General features: G+C 33.8%; 1 protein-coding gene across 2 annotated transcripts in view; it reads right to left on the reverse strand.

Annotated features, from left to right (window-relative positions):
• CABCOCO1 (ciliary associated calcium binding coiled-coil 1) overlaps positions 1-21,627 on the reverse strand; it is a 97,786-nt gene that overhangs the window by 64,187 nt on the left and 11,972 nt on the right. For both annotated transcript variants that reach the window (XM_069460753.1, XM_069460752.1), the window contains 3 exons: positions 10,904-11,073; positions 6,635-6,779; positions 2,338-2,410 (listed from right to left, as the gene is read on the reverse strand). In XM_069460753.1, coding sequence (XP_069316854.1) covers positions 2,338-2,410; positions 6,635-6,779; positions 10,904-10,973 — 288 coding nt within the window. In that variant the 5' untranslated portion in view covers positions 10,974-11,073. The remainder of the gene's footprint in view (positions 1-2,337; positions 2,411-6,634; positions 6,780-10,903; positions 11,074-21,627) is intronic.

Raw genomic sequence — 21,627 nt, forward strand, 5'->3', positions numbered from 1 at the left:
AATATACCTATGTTGCAATTTGATTCAAGTCATTTTTATTTTATAAGTTCACCCTTTATCTATTTTTTATTTATTTGTAAATTATTTGTTGAAGATTCCATATCTTCTAATCTCCCATAGCCTGGTTCCCTGATTGTATTCCTGTGACATCCTTACCATGTTCTGCTATCTTCCACATTTCCAATAAATGGGTAGTTAGTCTTAGAAGACTGACGAGAAGACTAACCAGTTAAAACTGCAAGAGCAATTTATATGTGGTTTTGCATAATTTTATTAGGAGGCAAGTGATGCCTGATTTTCTTTGCTTTTGTGAAGTTAGCAGCCACTGATGATCATTACTAAGATCTATTATTTCATTAAGGGTTGACAAATGGTGATATTCTATTTCATCATTCTTTTTTCATTTATGAACTGGATACTTCTATGAATAGAGGACATATATGGTTTTTTTCCCTAATCTATCCATAATTATGAAAGGAACTAAATTTTGTCAGTATTATCTAACTTGAATGCCTGAGAGTTAAATCTGAAACATTCATGTGGTTGTCATGTGGCTCTTGTTTGGTCCCAGAGCACTGAGATCAGCATGAATAATCACATTAGTGGGGCAGACCCCTGCCTCATCCATGAAAGGTTGTTAATTAAAAAACAGATATTTGTACCAAGGGTTATCAGACACTTCTAAAATACCATAAAATGCTGTAGTATAAAAATCTGCTTTTGTTAATCCTTTAAAATACCATGAGTGGCCTAATTCTTAAGACTGAATATCCTTTCCTTAAGGATTTTTTATAGCTCTGGTCAGCTTGAGGAAAATACAAAAGACAATGGAAAATAAAGGAGCCAATCCCTGTCTGCTTTCTCCATTTTATCTTTCCATAAGCATAAATGTCATCTAAATATATCCTTACAATATAGAAGAAAGGCACGATTGTGTAATTAACAAAGAGAAATGGAGTTCCTTCTGAAATTTTTTCTTGATGACTTTAAATATCTACTTATGCTGCTGTTGAAACCACTATCATTTCCCCAACATTTTTCTGAATAGATGAGATAGGGTTATATTCTAAACAGACAATTATTGCAGTGCTTGTCACACGATATGATGTAATTCTGAAATGGAAACGTTTTCAGTGAAACTTTGTCAAGTGACACCTAATTTAAGCTACAGTATGAAGAGACTGCAAGGAAGTAATTTTAAGGAAAGTCAAAAGCAAAAAGGGCTCCATGTTTTCATTTTTACAAGGCTGGCATTAGGATCAGTACCCAAATGGAGGGTGAGCAGTGGTGACTGGGGTGTTTATGAAGCAAGCAATTTATAAATTCCAGAAGGACAATACTCAAGAGGTCAGAATAGTTGACACAGTTTATCTGGTTCTTAGTATTATAAAGATAATGCAAATATCCCTTTATTCGCTGTTTGTTTCCTATCATGGCCACTCTTGTCCCTGATACTTCTAGGAGGCAACGAAGCCTCCTAAAGTAATTAAGAACCTACAGGAGCACTTACTATCGCATCTTTAGTTTCCTTAAAATGTTTTCCTACTCAAGATTCATTTCTAGTGTTACAAATATGTGATTATAAGTGAGGCTGTTCAGAAGTGTCTCCAGGTGGACCATTTATTGTAAAACTGCTGTTTTATGCACTGCCCTTGAACCACTTATGTAGCACTAATTGAGGGGCTACTGTGTCCTGAATTATACTATCTGCAGTGGTAAAAAAACAGCAGATGGTCCTTGCTTTCAAGAAATTACTGTTGAGTTGTGTTGACTATATCAACCTGCAGGAAAAAATTAGGAAACCATGTAACACTGCATATTTTTACACTTATTGGTTTAACAGTAGCCAAAATTCAGCAATAAGAAATCAAGTGGAATAAAATCATAGAGTTTGATTGTCCAAACCTTTTGTTTGAGATAGGATGTAATTAAGGTAAGTTTGCTTCCTTAAGGAAATGGGATTTGAATTGGGGTCTTAAACAATGAGAATAAAAATAAATGTGAAATTAGAAGAAAATTCACTGAATTAATTAATCTCATTTTTTTCTGACTTAATTGTATGAGGACATACATACCCTATCCAATTGAGCTTTGTCAAATAATCCATAAATACATAAAGTGTACATGATTAATAATGCCTTTAATGCCAAAGACAGCTTATTTTCTTAATCCAAAGATCACTTTATATAATTATTCTTTTTGCAAACTACTAGTTGGTTATATTAACACTTGAATAATCTTGACAAGAAGTTGCTTTAAGCAGTTAAAGATCCAGATGCTGATCAGCATGCAGCAAGTGATTCAGCTTAATTGGTTCCATCTAGATAGATTACTTACCTCAGTTCCTATCACGATTTCTTCCCTGGCAGAGAAGAACATAAACTCATACAGCTTGTAGTGTTGAAATAAGCTGAAATACAAAATAATATGCAACTCTGAAACATTTATTTCAGGACAAAAAGAAAATACGTAAAGGCATTTATTAAAGGAAAGTTCATATTGAACAAGTTAATGATATTAAACATTAACATAGAGTTAGCCACCTCATTTATTACAAAACAAATTGTCCAAAAATTCAAGAAATTAAAGTTTTATTTTTTTTGAGCCATTGACAATATAACACAATACCGAGAATAATATCTGTAAACCCATCTGTGATGAGTGGATAAGTTTGGAATAAGGGAGCAATTAGACTGCATCTTGACTTTTCTTAGCTTAAAACCAAATAATGCACCCTTCCTAAATAACAGCAAACTTCACATTATTTTTCATGTTTTGCTCCCGAGAAGAGTCAATTTCCTCTGGTCTGACTAGCTCTGAATTCCATAATCTACTTCCATATCAATTACTTCTTCTCACATGCTCAAACTGTTTCAAGATTAAATTAATCTCTAGTAACACCTGAAAAGTGATACCACGTGAACTGAAATCCATTTAAAAGATGTCTGATTTTCCTGCAGAATATTTGGCCACACATAAAAGGGAGGAATTTTAATTTAAGAAAGATCATTTCTTCAGTTCCTACCCTAAAGACTAGGTGATCAGTGTATAAAAACTATAAAGCGCCAAAGGATAGGAGATCCTTAAAACAAATATTTCTAGTAAGTTTAAAGAGCAATGTATTATTAAGAGTTAAAAATTTACTGAAGGGCTGACTTCTAATATCCTGTTTGTGATAATATTTGAATTTTTCTAATTCTCTTCCTGCTGGTTGGGAAAATTAATAGACTCATAATATAGCAAAATGCCCAAGAACAAAAAATTGTCTTAGTGGTTTCTCTTTCACTCTGGTGCCTTTTGCTATTTAAGAAAATTGATTTTAATATAACTGAGAAATTAACATTTGCAAAATGTAGCTACAGAGCATGTATAATAATGGTTTCTCCTGAATGTTGTAATGGATCAAAGTTTCAATTCATTTGAAATCAATGAAGAAATCCTCAGGCAGCTGGGTCTCTCTGAGTTATATTAGCAGTTGATCTCACCACAACACAATCCATTAAAAAGTGATGGGTGTGTGGACTCAGGCACGTTATTATTTTTTGGGGAGAAAAAACCTTGTACATTCAAATTACTCATCAACATTCAGAAAAGTAACTTAGCTTTTGACATTACTTTGATTTGTTGGCTAGAAAAATACATCAAAATTAGTGAAGTTTGATAATTCAATGAAGCAAAATAAATTCAAACTCTCCCTCCCTTACACTGGTTACCTAGAGAAAGCCTTAAGGTCAAAAGTATTTCTCCAGCAATAATTAATTTTGAGTAGAAAAATTAGACTATAGAGTATTTTGGAAACATCTTGGCTTCCTCTCAGTGAACTAGTGTAAAATTTTCCTTTTTCTCTCTTGTGTCACACAAAGAACATAATTCATAAATCTTCCCTCATGCAATTTCATAATCTTTCAGCCTTATTCTTTTCATTGCATATAGGAATTAGATTGTCCCATGCCAAGAGGGAAATTCACTTCTTACAATGAAACTAAAATGCATGACTGGAGGCAGTGGTCAAAGATGCAGGGTGGGGGGCACCTACAGAGGCACTTACTCAGGGGCAGGCCATCCTCACCTCCCCCTACCCTCCAGCCTTACCCATGGTCTCACAAGGGAACAAAATGACACTTCAGCTGCAAGGATGCATTTTCTCCCTCTTCCTTTAGACTTCCAGCTGACTCAAGCTCCTAGACTATTGTCAAACATTTAGTCTTAGTCCAAAACTGAAGGGAGATGCAATGGGTCAAGACGTCTGCCTCTATGCAAGGAAGTGCAATACCTTGTGGTGCACAGAGGGGCAGGGTTGATTTTCTTATATTGGGTATATACCTGTGCATATTATTGTCACCTAATTCCTACAAATAGGTAGAGTCCACAATGATACAAGTGTACTAGGACCAGATATATATGTAAATGATGTTTTATATTAAAAAGCTGCAGTAGTATTTATATTTGAATACATTATACAACATATACAAATATATATATCTTGCAAGTAGATTTGCCAGTACTTATAGTAATGTGGGGGAGGAATTTTGGTATTAGTTTTTTCAAATCACAGACATATGACAGGCTGTATTAAGAGCATCAAATGAAATTTTGATTTTATTGTCAGTTCAGTTTCATGTGCTATGGGTTATGTTTCAAAAACTGTTCTCCCTAAACTGACTAGAGCTTTTTAGTGGGTGAATAAACTTAATATCAGGTTAAACTGAAACATGTTTACACATTGGATAATTGAGTTACCTTCATATTTATAAAACTGCTTGGTAGTCATCAAAATGAAAAATACTATATGATTTAATTGCCATTGAACTTCCATTTGTGGACTTATGAGGGATTTGGAACAGATGTTGTAGAAAAGCACATTTTCATTTACACAACTTCAGTATCAATTTCTGATCTCCTACTAACTGATATTTTATTTTTCAGTAATAGGGATATTTAAAATGTATAATTTCTTTGAAATCACAGTATGAAGATTTAATAGCATCAAAAATAGTTCTGATTTACTTTATTTGATTAATCTCTTAAATATTACTTTTTTGTTTTTTCTTTCAGTGACGAACAATTGGGAATTTTTGATATGTGAAATTACTCTGGTTAGAATCTAAAGGTGACTAACACTGACATCCCCTTCTAACTGAACCATTTTCTGAAAGAAAGTGTCAATAAATACATCCATGAACATTTGCCCAGAGAGATGAGATGAAGGGGACAAGAACTGCCGTCCTTTACCTTCTAGAAAGTACTTTGTCACGGCACCTGCCTGGGTTTTGTGGCCATGGTTAACTACCAGTCCCCAGGCCCATTATAAACCTCCTGGGCTTAGAGCTCAGCTGTAAAAATGTGTTCTGCAAGAGAAACCTGGCATGTTCAAATAGAGAGAGAAGGAAAAGAATGCTAATACAAATGTGCCGGGTAGAATTCCTCTTGCCCAATGATCCTCAAACCCTGATGGAGAGAAGGACCTCGAGGAGCAGGTTCCCCTCCAATTCCGGTTTCCATCTCCTCCTTTCCCCACACCCAAGGACCTTGCCTTACCCCTAATTGATACGAAAACTACCGTGGCTTTAGTGAGAGACATTCTTTAGAAGGAATGTTTTAATATTAAGAAACCACATTATATCAAATGTTATTATGTAAAAAACACATTATATCATATGCCATTATTAATTCATGCCAGAAACCAGTATATAAACTTTATCATATTAAACACGCTAATATTTAAAAAGCTTCCAGACTATATAACCAGTATTCTTGCCAAGAAAGTCATGAGTGTGTCTAGGATATCATTCAGCACTCTTTATGTTAGAATTTTAAATTCTAAAAGTGAAAAACACTGGAGTATATAATACAGGAGGAATAAAGATACTTTGCAGAAGCTTTCAGTTAGGCCAAAGATTTTTACCTACTCTTGTTAGAATATTTGCAAACTCTAAAAGTGTCCCTTTGGAGAGATACACGACTCTATTGCAGACCTTGTAACAGATTATATAAAAAGATAGATTTCTTAGTTCAGCAATGAAGAATCACTGTAATAAAAATACTTTCCCTCCATCTACCATCATTTTTATAGCAGAAAGAAAAGACTTAATGAGTTTAACTGGTCAGTACTACAAAATATTTCAGGGCACATAATAAATTTGAGGAAATATATTCATAAATCTCTTCAACTTCTAAAACAAAGCTTTTAAAATAAACATCTAAATGGAAATGAATGTTGCCTCTTAAAATGTAAAATTAGGTAATTACCTAAAATATAGAGTCTGTTGTAACTGAATCTGATTAATCTGTATCATTATATTAATAAAATGGTATTAACTAAAGATGCAGAGAAAAAAGAAATTCTTAGATAATTTATTATAATTCTAGATAAAATTATACTTATCAAATACAAACCTTTTTTTAAGAATGCAAATTTAGCTCAAATGTTCAATATCTTGACTTTTATTTATTGGATGAAAGATCTGAACACCTAATTTAAAGAAGATTTAATTATCTAATTTTTGGTTAGGTTAATTACTGCATAAATTCTGTAAACATCTGAATTGGCTAAAACTGAATTACTTTTTATTTAATAGACATTTTCCAAAAGGTGTGAAATGAAAACTAAATGCTACTGAAAAAAATTGCTTACCTGATTTTTAAGTAATCGATGATAGCATTTGCTTGTTTTATATCAAAGACATTACATTCCTCATATTTTTGTGAATGACTTGGTCCAATTTCAGCCATAACCTCCCCAAGCCATTTTATGCTGTCCTCTAAGGACATGTGTAGTGCTGAAAAAAAAAAAAAAAATCCAGGGAAATCTTAAGCATTATTTTGATAGATGTTTTCAGAACAAAATAATCCAAGATGTCCTTAATGTGCCAAAATTTACTTTAAGTATTTGTAAAAATAAATGGTAAAACTCTACTTGTTTTTCTTAATAAATTATTTTGTATGAAAGAATAGCAGCTGACAGATCCAACAATTGTAAATTATTGTAATGCTACAAAATTGTCTGCAGAGTTTATGTTTCCATTTTGAGATAAAAAAAGACAAAATTCAAAATCTATCTAAAGATTACTTTAAAATGGAGGGTTTTTTTTTTTCACAATCTTAGAATAAAAGCGTAAATGAAAATTACAAAAAGTTGGGTTGATTGAGCTGGTGAGGAAGACCTGGATGGTAGGTTGAGCCACTAAACAGTAGTGCTGAACTCCGAGTGAGTGGATTCGACCAACGGTGGGCTTTAGCCAATTGCTATCATGTGGAAATCTGGGTCTGAAGATTTTCAATGGGAATCCAGAAATACGGATTTTTTATGTAAAACATGAAGATACTTTTTTCTTTTCTACAGCTGCAGGCTTAGAACGTGTGTAAGCTGTTTCTCACATGTGTGCCCAGGGGTGCTGGTGAGAGCCGGATGAAAGTGCACACACAGAGTGACACAACCTTGCCACTGTCGCCACGAGCAAGCAACTCAGTGATTCTAGTCTGTGCTCTTACAGCTACAAAGCTACAAACAAACAAAAACATCCACAACTCTCTGCTGTGGCATTTGTCCAGTGGAAAAAGAAGTAGACAAATGTCAAAAACCTTAGACTTAACTTTTAGAGTGTCTATAATAAAAATATAAACTTCCGTCTACTTCTCGTTTGGTTTCATTACACTCTGCGTTAAGTGTGGCAGGCAAAATATTATTAACAATACACATACACAATCCTTGCCACTCCCCTGGGAGATGGATTCAGGTAACTGAAGTGTCATAGTGTCCTTTGTTGGCTGACAAGTGATGGGTGTGTGAACATAAGACCAAGGAGCCTGGAGGTGGAGGGTTGAAAGGCTCTAGAGAAAATGAGGCTGGACTGACTGCTCGGAGGTGAATGTCAGCTGGGGGCCCGGATGTGGGCAGGTTCTGGGGTGCATTTTGCTGCCCTATGTGGACTACACCAACCAAATCTCTGTCTCTCCTAGGAAACCACTGGTCAACTTTCCACTTCTTCTAATGGGATTGATTTGGGGGCAGGGGTGGAGATGAAAAGAAGTTTTGAAAGCATAGGGTGATTGTTGGACCACCCACTTCCGGTTACACAGCTACTCTTTCTTGCTTGGATGTAACTGCCATACCCCAAACACCACTATTACCAATAAAATGACGGTAAAGTAATCTTAAATATTAGGAAGATACTATACACATTGATTTGTAATTCACTTAGACTAGATTCTTTTTTTACTTATAGGAATTAGAAAGAAGCATAAAACTATGTAACAATTAAAATCTGGTTTAATCAATTACAATTGGTCCATTTCTCATAGCCTCTCTCCAGACCATCTTTTATGTCTGTCAGATACACTGAATTATTGTTGGATAACTAGGCTTTCCTATGTCATTCTAAGTGGAATTCAATTATTATTATACATTTCTCTTTCCACGATAAACTGATTTTGAAAATAATGGAAGTAACTTCAGAAATGAAAAATCTGTTGGATAAAAGCAATTCATAAATGAATTAAACATCTGAATCATTTTACTAGTAAAATGATATTAATTAGAGATGCAGAGAAAAAAGTAATTCTTAGATAATTGATTATAATTCTAGGTGAAATTATACTTATCACATACAAAAAATACATTTATATGACTATTTCCTTATGCTGAAAAATAACTGACTCCAAAACTGTTTTTTTAGTGTTTAATGTCTTTCTGTAGATAATTGCTTTAAAAATTAGGGAAGTTATCATTGCATTTATCTAACTGAAATATTTGCTCTTTTAAAAATCACATTTAGTGATGTGATTAAAATATGAAAGATTAAACCACTTAAATAGTAAGGGCCATTAGAAATTAAATTTATTCTTGAAAATTTAGGGTAATGAAAGAACACACTAGACTTATAATTAATTGGAAAACTTAGGTTGATACCTCATAACTGACACTTACTAGCTAGGCAACCTTAGTCTCATTTTCTTTACCTGTAAAATGAGAATATTCTAGTACCTATTTTCAAAATTTTAGTGCTGTTATGAAGATCAATTAAGAAATGCATGTGAAACTCTTGGTAATCTAAAAGATACATATACTACTATATTACATGTATGCAGTGTTTTCTAGAATTCAGCCCAAAGGCAGGAACATTTGATGTCGTAGTTAAAAGGATGGGCTCTCACTAAGGTTGACCCTGTCTGACCTTAATAAGTTATTTAACCTCTCTGACTCGTTTATTTTTCCCATAAGGTGGTATGTGAATTAAATAAGCAAGTATTTGCAAAATATTTCTCACTGTGGCTGGCACAAGTTAATCCTACATAAATGTTACCTGTATTTATTATTCCTATTTGGGGGTGGGAAACAATTTAGCATCATAGGAACTGAAAAGTAGTTCCTAATAGTTCATTGTTACTATTAATAATATTCATGTGATACACAGGGGAGTCAATCTAGGCCTGTGGACCTGGATAAAGGCCAAATAACCAGTCTAATCCTCTATAGTTTATCCTTGGTCAGACCCTAGAAAAACTAGACCTCACAATGTATACTGTTAAGATAACTACAGATTCTCTGCCCCATAATCTTTTAGTTTGATCCAATTTGATTCTAGATGGGTTGACTGCAGAATGCCTTGTAGACACGCAGCAGAAGTTTGAGACAAGGATCAGATCAGCAAGTTAGCATGAAATGCAGTTCTCACACTAGACGGCCCACACCACAGCTAGCGGGCCAGCCTGCACTTTGCAGGGACTTTTCTGTTAAGACATTGCTGAATGGGAGTGGTATGTGCTCAGGACTCTACTACCACTTAGTTTAAATGCAAACATACTTTACTTCCCCCCTTGGCACACCTGACTAAAATTACATTCTTTCCTGCTGATTACTATAACCTTGTTAAGTTGAAAGGTTTGGGTTTTGGGGTTTCTTTTCCTGCCAGAAGGAAAAACTAGATTCCTTCCTTTTTTTCTGGTTGAGTTCTATGTATGTATTTTCACTCTCTCCCAGTTTATGAGTAGTTGGGTAGATCCTGCTCAAGTTTTAGAAACTCATTTTTGTACTGATATCAACCACATAAACTTTCATGGAGAAGAAATATTCTTGAGTTAGTTATAAGTTATGGAAAAAGTTTTCAAATTTGGTATGTGAGATCCATGAAAACTTTTACTTTACTTTGTTTCTAGTTTACGGCTATTCAGCTTAAAGGTTGCAAAGCTCAGGAATGTCTATGTCATATATTCTCTTTTAAAAATTCATATTTGCATAGATGATATAGTCGTGTTTCAAAACATATATATGAAGAAATATTGTGAAAAGACTTCCTGCAGTCCCTGCTGCCCACGTGCCCGGTTCTCACTGCCCTCCCCATCGGTAATTTTGATTATTAGTTTTCTCTGTATTCTTACAACATTTCTTTGTGTATATACCAATAAAAAATATATAAATTCTTATTTTTGTCTCTTTTATAAACAAAAGCACCTTGCTTAACTCAATAACAATATAAAGTCTCCCATAAAATACATAGAAATCTTTCTCCTCCTTTCTTTTTTATACCTGCATAGTATTCCACTCTAGGGATAGGCTAATACCTACTGATACAGTTAATTTCAGTGTAGTTTGAGATTTACAGAAAAACTGCAAGAATATCTCAGAGTTCCTAAATATTTAGAGGATGGATAGCACTGATAAAGTTTTTAAGCGAAATTAACATATCTTTGGCAAATTGAATATTAAGAGAATTTTAGCCTTGTTAAGTATTATGTGAGGTTTTATAACATCAATGATAATATGAAATATATCTTTGCTATAATCAGAAAAACCCCACAATTTTCATTGAAAGAATTATAATAAGATCAGGAACTTTTGCTTAAGAACCCTAATTTAGATGGAGGACTAAATTTCCTTTTCTTAAAAGAGAGCAAAAATACTTACTTTTGAGATTATGAAGTAACATATTTAGTAAAGTCATAAATTTTGAATACTGAATAATAGAAAATTCCATTCCTCTAGCCCACAAAAATCCAGATACATAATAATCTAGTAGAATGGCATCCTTTAAACAAGTTTGAAGATTTTTGAAATTCAAAAATGTTCCCAGTTTCCTGTAACAAAAAGAAAAATCCAGACAATAAATCAGATTAGACATTGAATAGTTCCTTTTTTTTAATTTTGAAAACAGATATTCTTCTTGAATTAAAATTATATAATACCCATAATCTAAAAATATTCAGTTACATCAAAATTCGTAAGACTAAAATAACATTCAAAAGAGAAACAGTGAGAGTGCAGGAGGGTGCAAACTCTTTTGTCCCCTTCCTCCTCTTCCTCTTTATTTTCTAATTCTCCTCCTTTGCCCCTACTCCTCTTCCTCCTTCTTCCCTCTTTGACGTACAATAACTGTACTAGTATTTTTTTCCTCTGAAATTCAATGTCTCTTTTCATTGAAACAATTAAGTTTCTCTTATTTCTGAAAATATTCTGGAATTAGATTTTAAATATTCTATTTTCTTTTTTTAAAGAATTCCAATTATGTATGTTTTATTCATTTTTTTTTACTAGAGCTATCTCTTTAACCCTTAAATTTTTTTTTTTTTTTCAAATCTGTTTCCTTTTAATTTGGATATTTTTCTTATTACTGTCTTCTCTGTCCCTAAGTGTTTCTTCAGAAGTATCATTTCTTCCTTGGGCAGCTATAAATTTCACCTCAATTTCTACAAGATCTTTCCTTTTCTATTCTCTCTCTCTCTCTCTTTTTGTTATTACATGTTTTATCACCTTTTATTTTTTATTTCTCATTATCTGTTCCTTGAGCTTTTCTATGGCCAAAATGCTCTTCTTGTGATTGCTTCACAACCTTTTTTTTATTCATGATAAAATATTTGATCATATATTTTGCTTGCTTATGATTATATATTTCTGGTGTGTTTTATATGCTATTTCTTTTTCCTATTCCTCTTATCTTTTTTCTTGCAATGTCTTTGTATGCATATTCTCTGTTAATTACTTATCTTTGAATGAAGTGAGATTTTGTCCTTGAATAGCTACTTTCAGGAAATACACTGGAGGTGGAAACCTGGTCATTTTACAAACTAGCAGGCATTTTCTGTATGAAGTAACTTTGTGTCAATTATTCTAGCATTTCCTTTTTTTTTTTTTTTTTTTTTTGGTATCTACTGGGGGAAATGAAAAGTATGCATAGGCTCTCTTTACCATCACATAAACAGTCTATTTCCTGTGATACAAAAAGTATCTGCTTCAAGCCTTCCCATCCTGGTCCTGCTATTACAAACAAGAGTTCTTGGAATGGCACTTTAAGGTTTTCTCCTCCAGGGAGAATAAGTAGATTTTTAGCTTATTCTAAGCTCTGCAGCTATGTGTATCCTTCCTTATATTTTCTCCTACACTTCTGGTTGATCTATAACAATTGTGGCAATCATCTTTATTTTGGGCTTTCAACATTTTTCTGGTTTTTACAAAGATGGAACTGGTATTTCTTTGTTGCTTTTATGTAATTTCAGAGGGGGGAAGTATGTATGTGACAACTTTATACTGACATCTTCATAAAAGGAAATCCTTATTCATAATATTGAAATAAATGATATGATCAGAGTAATAAATACAACAGGATTAAACAAGTATGGGGAACAAATAAAGGTAATGTTGATGTGTGTTTAACTAACTCTCCAATATGCATTTCATCTATATTGGTATTAGGGTAAACGTTAAACCCAAACGAGAGTTCTGATTATTCTATGCCAATTCCTGTCTCTTTCCCATAAAGCCTTATAAGGCCATTCAGTATTTGGCATGTCTCTATAATAATTATTGTTCTATAGTGGGCACTCTCCTAAATTTTTCTAAATAATTCATAACAGAGGAGGAGGTTCCTTTTTTCTGTTAAACAAAAATAAAAAAGAGTAAATAAGTAGCTTTGATTGCTACTGGCAGCCATCTTGTAACTCCAAGAAAAATCAGTCCTAAGATTACATCTCATTTCTTGATGATATTGTTTAGGCCTTGACTCAACCAACTCTGAAGTCAAACTATCTCTGAATTTCCTGTGATGTGATATGCTATACATATATGTGTGTATATATGTGTAAGTATACACTTTTTTATTTTTTAAGTCAATATGATCCATTTTTTATGTTGCACGTGACTATACATTTTGATACATTTTGCCAAGTGTACAACCCAACTGGCAGATGCAAATATAAATGGAAACCTAACCAGGCATCTTTAATTTGTGCTGGACATCATTCGGCAAGATTTATTTTTCAATGTTTAATGTATAGCATCATTAAGTCTTAAATGAAAGTCAGTAAGAAAACTTCCATAATAACAAAAACTTGTGGCATTGTTATGAAATAAATAAGTAGGCCAATGGAACACGTAGAAAGCCCAGAAACAGACCCAGTATGTATGGGAGCTTGGTATATGATAGAGGCAGTGTTTTAAATCAGTGAAGGAAGTATGAACTCTTCAAAAATGGTGCTGGGAGTAAGTATGAACTCCTCAAAACTGGCTATCCATATGGAAAATAAGATAAAATACTATCTCACCAAACACAATAAAATGAAATCCAAGTGGATTGAATACCTAAATGTCAATAGAAAACATTATAAACTTATAATAGAAGAATATATTTCTGAAATTTGGGTAGCCCAAAATTTCTTAAACATGACACTAAATATACAAACCATAAAGAAAAAGATCAGGCTGGGCGCGGCAGCTCATGCCTGTAATCCTAGCACTCTGGGAGGCCGAGGTGGGTGGATCGCTCCAGGTTAGGAGTTGGAGACCAGCCTCAGCAAGAGCCAGACCCCATCTCTACTAAAAATAGAAAGAAATTATATGGCCAACCAAAAATATATATAGAAAAAATTAGCCAGGCATGGTGGCGCATGCCTGTAGTCCCAGCTACTCGAGAGGCTGAGGCAGTGGGATCACTTAAGCCCAGGAGTTTGAGGTTGCTGTGAGCTAGGCTGACACCACGGCACTCACTCTAGCCCAGGCAACAAAGCGAGACTCTGTCTCAAAAATAAAAAAAAAAAGAAAAAGAAAAAGACCAATAAATCGGCCTGTATTAAACAGACAAAAAACTCCTGGATGACCAAAGATGATATAACTAAGTTGAAAAAACAAACTTCAGACTGGGGAAAAGAATGTAATGAATATAACTAAAAAACATTAGTATTCAGTAAGGAAGGAGTAGGAAGCCTTCACATATTCTCCAGTCTTATCAGTAAGACAGAGCTCGAAACAGAGTTGATAATATATCAGGAATACACATTCCCAAATGGGCTTCAATGTCCTCCATTGGTTAAAAACCTACAGTAAAGAGAAATGATTGAGACCTTTTCAAACTCTAATTATCAATTGGAATTGCTGGGTTATATTTGACATGGTGAAATATATTGTTAAACTTCCCTCCAGAAAGGTAGTGCCAAATAGTCTTTCATCAATACCATACAAAAAGGTCCATTTCTCCCTACTACAATCTAGTTTATATTTTGCCCATAATTTTAATATCTATTAATCTAATAAAAATTACTCTTGTGAATTTCTTTGCTTATTCATTAGATTGATTCCTTTCTAATGTCCTCGATTGGTTGCTTTTTTTCTTGTGAATTTATAAGAGATTTTGTATACTTGGGATACTAACCCTTTACATTTGTGATATAAGTTTTTAAAAGCATTTTGTTACCTGACATTCAATTTTATTTTGGTGAGAAAAGGAAATTAGGTTACTTTTTCCCCCCATTTGCACACCTATTTCTGTTGACATGATTTAGAGTAATTCCGTCCATTATCATATTAGATTTTATTTTAATTTTAAATGAGTCCCATGCTTACTGCCAGGCTTCTTATATCAGTTTCTTTGGCAGTTTTGTTGTTATTTTAAATTCACCAATGAGTTGATTTATCTTCTAGATGGGGTATGAAGTAGATTTTTCAATAACCCCACATGAATACTATATTTTCTGAGCTGTTCCATATATTACAGTGTCTTTTGCAAATATAACTAAACAACAACCCAAATTAGAATTTTATTCTGGAATCACATTCTCTTGACTCCTGAAATTTTGGTTACTTGTCATTCCACTGATTTCTGTTCCCTGAAGTAGCTAAGGAAAAGTCTGAGGCCTGTTTGATTACTTTCTTCCCTAGGTGACTTGCTTTATCCTGGAGATAATGCATAAAGTTTTATTCTTCTAAAATATTAAAATCAAAGCTTTTATTTAATGAAGTATAAATTATTTTTGCCAATTCATTATGTTGGATGTATGTTCTAACATCTTCTAGTTGCTTTAATCTGCATTTTGTGTAAGTTTTCTTAAATTTGTCTTAGATACTACTTTCCACACTATTGACTTGATTTTCAGCTTAGTAAGGCCTACATTGGTTGTATTACTATTATTTTTATTTATTTATTTTTTTATAGAGACAAGGGCTCCCTCTGTCGCCTAGGCTGGAGTGCAGTGGCACGATCATAGCTCACTGCAGCCTTTAACTACTAGGCTCAAGGGATCCTTCTGCCTCAGCCTTTTGAGTAGCTGGGACTGCAGGTGTCAGCCACCACGCCAGGCTAATTTTTTTTTTTTTTATTATTTTTTGTAGAGATAGGGTCTCACTGTGTTGCCTAGGCTGGTCTTGAACTCCTGGCCTCAAGTGATCCTCCTGCCTCAGTCTCCCAAAGTTCTGGGATTACAGGTGTGACCCACCTCACCCAGCCTTTGGGTTGTATTCTTTATCCTTAGTTCTAAAACTTCCTATTTACATATTTTGTTATCTCTTCTTTAATTTCTTGTTGTGTGGAATTGAGGCTCTCTTTAATCATCAGCTTTTGCCTAACATTTTCTGTTGTTTCTAGCAGTTAGTTTTCCTTCTGAGTGTACTTATCCTCTGCCATCTGCACACTATATGTTTTTAATTAAATATTTGACCTGAATATTTGCATATGTTTTTTGCTTTTATTTTTCAATGTTTAATTGTGTTTGAATAAAGGCAACTACTTGCCTAAGAATATTTTGGTGAAATTTCTTTGACCTTCCTTCACCTTTGCTCTCCCCCACACCCCTACCCCACTTTCCTGAGTGCTATATGAACCTTCCCCTTTAACTTGAACTACAGGGCTAAGAATGTATCATTTTCATTCTTTGCTCAGTCATTTCACTCCAAATGAGATTATGCAGGGAGGCATTTGGAGCAAGGTACTGTTGCATTTTGAATGTAAAGCTTCCCTGCATTTTACTGGCAAATATGTAAACTTTTTCTCTGGGGATTAGGAGAAATGGCACAGGGGAGAGGGGAGAGATGGCCTCAGCTGCAGTGGAAGAGATGTATGTAGGGAAAGAGAAAGATGTTTCCTTGTGTTTCAGGAAGTGTTGCCACAATGATGATAGGTCATGTGCCTATCTCCTTTGTCTCATTAAGAATTTCAGTAAAAATATGACATTATTCTCGCATGTTCTTAAAATTGGAGTGCATTTTACTTCTTAAATACAATGACATGCAGAAATAAGCCTTAAGGCAAGAGCTAAACAGCTCATGGAGGCCCAGTGACAGAAAGGTTATTAAAGATGTCTCCATGCTATTTTTGTGTTTACATACTTTCAAGTTAGTTCCTATTCTTTTAAAAAAAAAATACATAAAGTCAGGGTTATACATTAAAATATTTATGATTGATAGTAGCTAAGAGATCATGAGAAATGTACCCAGACATTTATCTGCTTAAAGTGTATTCCAGAAATATGTTTTAATGATACTTTAATGTTTCATTTGGTTGGCTGCTTTCATGGAGAGCAATTTTTAATTTTAAGAGGTAGGGAAATGTGCTGATTTTTTATAATTTATTTAAATAGGTTTACAGCCTTGTAGACTTTATGATTTTCACATACTTCTGTCACTTGGTGACAGGATACCTAAATTATATTTCTGTCATTTTGAAAGGCATGTAACCCCCATTTATAATAATGCTATTTTAAATTGAAAGTGAGTGATTGATTGCAAATATTTTAGGATTACTATTACAAAAATCATATAAAGAATCTCAAGAAAATTGCTTTACAAAGAAATAGCTCCTAACATAATGGTGATGTTATTTATCCAAAGACTCTGTCCTAAAATTTGAGATTACTGCAGGTGATTTCTGTATTAATGAGACAGTCTAAAATGATCAGCCTTCTATTAAATCTGGCTGCCTTTATATTGCTACATTCTGCATTAGCTTCTGTATCATTTATTTTGGCATAGGCCTCACCACCTAAAGATTAAAAATATTTTCAGAATTTAGATATTTAACAACAAAAGAGAGCCAATAATTGATAAACAATATTGTCACACAAAGTATGATACACAGCATACCTTACAATGTGGTAAGAACACATCATTTGCAACACCTCTTATTTATTATTAATTGTATTTAATATGACATCTTTTACTTAACATTTAAATTATTTAAGAATATGTTAAATTATAAGCTGTATTAAATATCTGTTATTTGCATTGTATTATTTTCCCTAGTATTAAATACCTATTCCTTTATGTTGCAACGAATAACATTAGGGTTTACCTGGAAATGGAAAATAATCTCTTATATAAAGACATTATCAGTAATATTAATACAGTGGACACATTTCACTTATCAATTCTCATACTAAGAATCAGAAGTCCCAATGAATGTTAATTTCTATAAAAATGGTAAAACTGTCAGGAGATACTTCTTGAAAATCTGTAAAATTTAAATTCATTGACTAATAAGCAGTAGGGCCAAATTGCAGATCATCAATTTTTAGCAGAGGCTGCAAGCACTGAGGGTGAAGAGCATCTTGGGAAAAGGCCTGTCAGTTTTATTTGCCTGCTCTTGATAAGCCTTCCTTTCTCAGATTTCTCTTCCAGCCAGTACATCTGTCATATTTCCTTCTCAGTAGTAAATCGCCTTTATCCATAGTATTTGTAAGATTTGTAAATGATAACCACTGACAGAGTCATTTTCTATTCGTCTGTTATGGTTCACAACACCCTGTTTGTGTCCTGAGGACTGGCTTGCAAAGACTTACTACCAGGACTCTACTGTCCAGACCATGACATTATCCCCACTCTTTACACATTATGGCCAACCAAGGCTTCCATTCCAAAGTGAAATAATTTTTTAAATGGGTGATTACTAAAAACACCTTTTAGGAAATTATATCATTGGATATATCTGATAAAAGTTCTAAATAAACAATCTATTGTAGAAATAAATGTCCTAAAGAGATATACATATCTTAGAATTATGGCCTATAAATTAAGTTATATTCACATTTTAAGCAACATGTATGTAATCAGAGTACTTAGTATAGTTTTATTTCTGATAAAAATCACAGGTAGGACTTCTGGTTCCAAAATGACAGCATAAAGGCAAGCTGGCTTCACTCCCCACCACAGAAAACCAAAAACAAATATACAGCATTGAAATTTATACAGCACCAACCCAGAGCTCAAGCATGAGGATGAGACGGTTCCCAGGGCCAAAAACTCCAAACAGATGTAAGGAGATTCGGACTTCCACATCCACAACATCCTTCCCCCAATATTCTGCCCGGCACCAAGTACATGGACATCTCCCCCTAGTTCATGGTTTCTATACTGGAAAAAGTAAAACTGAGATGGTCAACCTGCTTCCCTACCTTCTTGGGTTCCCTGGCAGGAGACCTGTCCTTGCCTTAACCCATGGGAAACATCATATTAATAACTGCCTGAAGGGTGAAATATCCCTGAGGACAGACAGAGACAGTTGAGGGGGTGGGGGGGGAAGCAGGACTACCATTCCCAGCTCTGGAAACTCCGCTTTGTAACTTGGGCTAAGGAGATGCCAAGTCAGAGTGGCTGTTCAGTAGCACCACACTGTAGGGGGTGCATTCTGCAGGTCTCTTAGGCATGAATCCCTAGCCACACTGTCAGGATAATCTCTTTGGGATCTCTCTTATTTGGAACAGGCAGCACTCTGACCATTTACTAGAGCTGAGGTGAACCTGGGCTTAAGGTGCCACCTAGAGCTGAAAAGGAAGCACTGACCTAGTGGTAAAGGTTTGCTAAGCAAATACATTCAATAAAAACCAAAACAAGCTGTACAAAGAAAACTAGAATAAATACCTAACCCTTTAATGCAAAGACATAGCAGTATACTCACAAGAAACAACAGCAAACAGCGAACTATGACCTCTTTAAAAGGGCAAAGCAAAAATCCAGTGAATGACCCTAATGAAATAGTGATTTGTGACCTCTCTGACAAAGAATTCAAACAGCAATTTTAAGGAAACTCAGTGATCTCTAAGATAACACAGAAAATCAATTCAGAAATTTATCAGAGAAATTTAACAAAGAGATTGAAATAATCAAAAAATCAAACAAATTTTGGAAGTGAGAAATACATTTGCTGACCTGAAGAACTCTTTAGACATTCTAAACAGCAGAATGAACTAAGCAGAGAAAAGAATGAGTAAGCTCAAAGATCAGCTATTTGAAAATACAGTCAGAGAAGAAAAAAGAAAAAGAATGAAAAGGAATGAAAACCACCTACAAGATACAGGAAATTACCTCAAAGTACCAAATCTAAGAATTATTGGTACTCAAGAGGCAGCTAAGCAAGAGCAAGGGGTACAAAGCTTATTCAAATAAATAACAAAGAAAACTTTCCAAAACTTGGGAAGGATATAAATATCCAGGTATAGGAAGGTCTTAGAACACCAAATGGATACAACCCAAATAAGACTATACCAAGATATATAATAATCAAACTCTCAAAGGACAAGAGCAAAGAGAGGATTCTAAAAGCAGCAAGAGAAAAGAAGCAAATAACATATAAAGGATCTCTAATTAATCTTGCAAAAGACTTCTCAATGAAAACCATACATGCCAGGAGGGAGTAGAATGACATTTTTAAAGTGCTCAAAGGAAAAAAACTGTATTCAAGAATATTGTATCCAGCAAAATTATCATTCAAATGTGAAGGAGAGATAAAGTCTTTCCCAGACAAGCAAAAGCTGAGAGAAATCACTATCACCAGACCCATCTTGCGAGAAATGCTAAAGGAGTTGTTCAACCTGAAAGAAAAAAAGCACTAACGTGCAAAAAGGAAACTTTTCATGGTATAAAACCCACTGGCAAAATTAATTACGTGAAAAAACCCAGAATACTCTATTACTATATTTGTGGTGTATGGTCAATTCATAACTCTAGTATGAAGCCCAAAAAAAAAAAATCTATCAAAAACAATAATAGCTACAGCAACCTTTTAAGAGATAGGTAATATAAAAATATGTGAATTGAGACAACTAAAAGTCAAAATATGGAGGGGATGGAGTTAAAGTGTAGAATATATCTGTGTGTTTTTTGCCTTTGTTTCTACTATTTCATTTGTGATCTAAGATAAGTTGTCATCTCTCTTTAAAATAAGTTGTCATATCTATAACATGGTTTTTATAAGCCTTATGGTAACTACATTGCAAAAACCTATAATAGATTCACTAAAAATAAAAAGCAACAAATTGAAACATACTACCAGAGAGTATCACTCAACCATGAAGGAAGACAGTAAGTAAGGAAGAAAAGATGAGAGGATTCTCAAAACAACCACAAAACAAGCAAAAAAGTAGCAGTAGTAAGTCCTTTTTGTCAATAATAACAATTAATGTAAAGGCTCTCAATTTTTCAATTAAAAGGCACAGAGTGGATGACTGGATAAAGAAGCAAGACCCAACTATATACTGCCTTCAAGAAACACATTTCACCTATAAAGACACAATAGACAGAAAGCAGAGGGGTGGAAAAAGATAATCCATGTAAGTGGAAAACAAAAAAGAGCAGGTATAGCTATACTTATATTAGGTAAAATAGACTACAAATTAAACACTGTAAAAAAGGGCAGACTGTCACTATATAATGATAAAGGGGTCCACTCAGCAAGCACATATAACAAATATAAATTTCTATGCACCTAATACCAGAGGTCTCAAGTTCAGAAAGCAAATATTACTAGATCTAAAGGGAGAGATAGACTGCTATACAATAACAGTAGGGGACTCTAACATCCCACTATCTATAATGGACAGATCATCCAGACAGAAAATCAACAAAGAAACAGCAGAGTTAAACTACATACTAGATCTAATAGGCCTAATTGACATTTACAGAGCATTTCACTCAACTGCTACAGAATACACATTCTTTCTATCAGCACATGGAACATTCTCCAGAATAGCTATATCTTAGGCCACAAAACAAGTGTGAACAATTCCAAAAGAACAGAAATCATATCAAGTATTTTTTCTGACCACAATGGAATAAAACTAGAAAAAAATAACATGAAGAACCTCAGAAAATATACAAACACATGGAAATTAGACAACATACTCATGAATGACCAATGGGTCAAAGAAAAAAATTAAGAAGGAAATTTAAAAAATGTTTGAAGCAAACAGAAATGGAAATGTAACATACCAAAATCTATAGGATATAGAAAAAGCAGTACTAAGAGGAAAGTTTATAGCAATAAATGCCTATATCAAAAAACTAGAAAGACTTTAAATAAACAACTTAACTATGTACCTGAAAGAATTAGAAAAGCAAGAACAAACTAAACCCAAAATTAGTAGAAGGAAAAAGAAATA

This window comes from Eulemur rufifrons, chromosome 28, assembly GCF_041146395.1.
Source record: "Eulemur rufifrons isolate Redbay chromosome 28, OSU_ERuf_1, whole genome shotgun sequence".
Taxonomy (NCBI): Eukaryota; Metazoa; Chordata; class Mammalia; order Primates; family Lemuridae; genus Eulemur; species Eulemur rufifrons.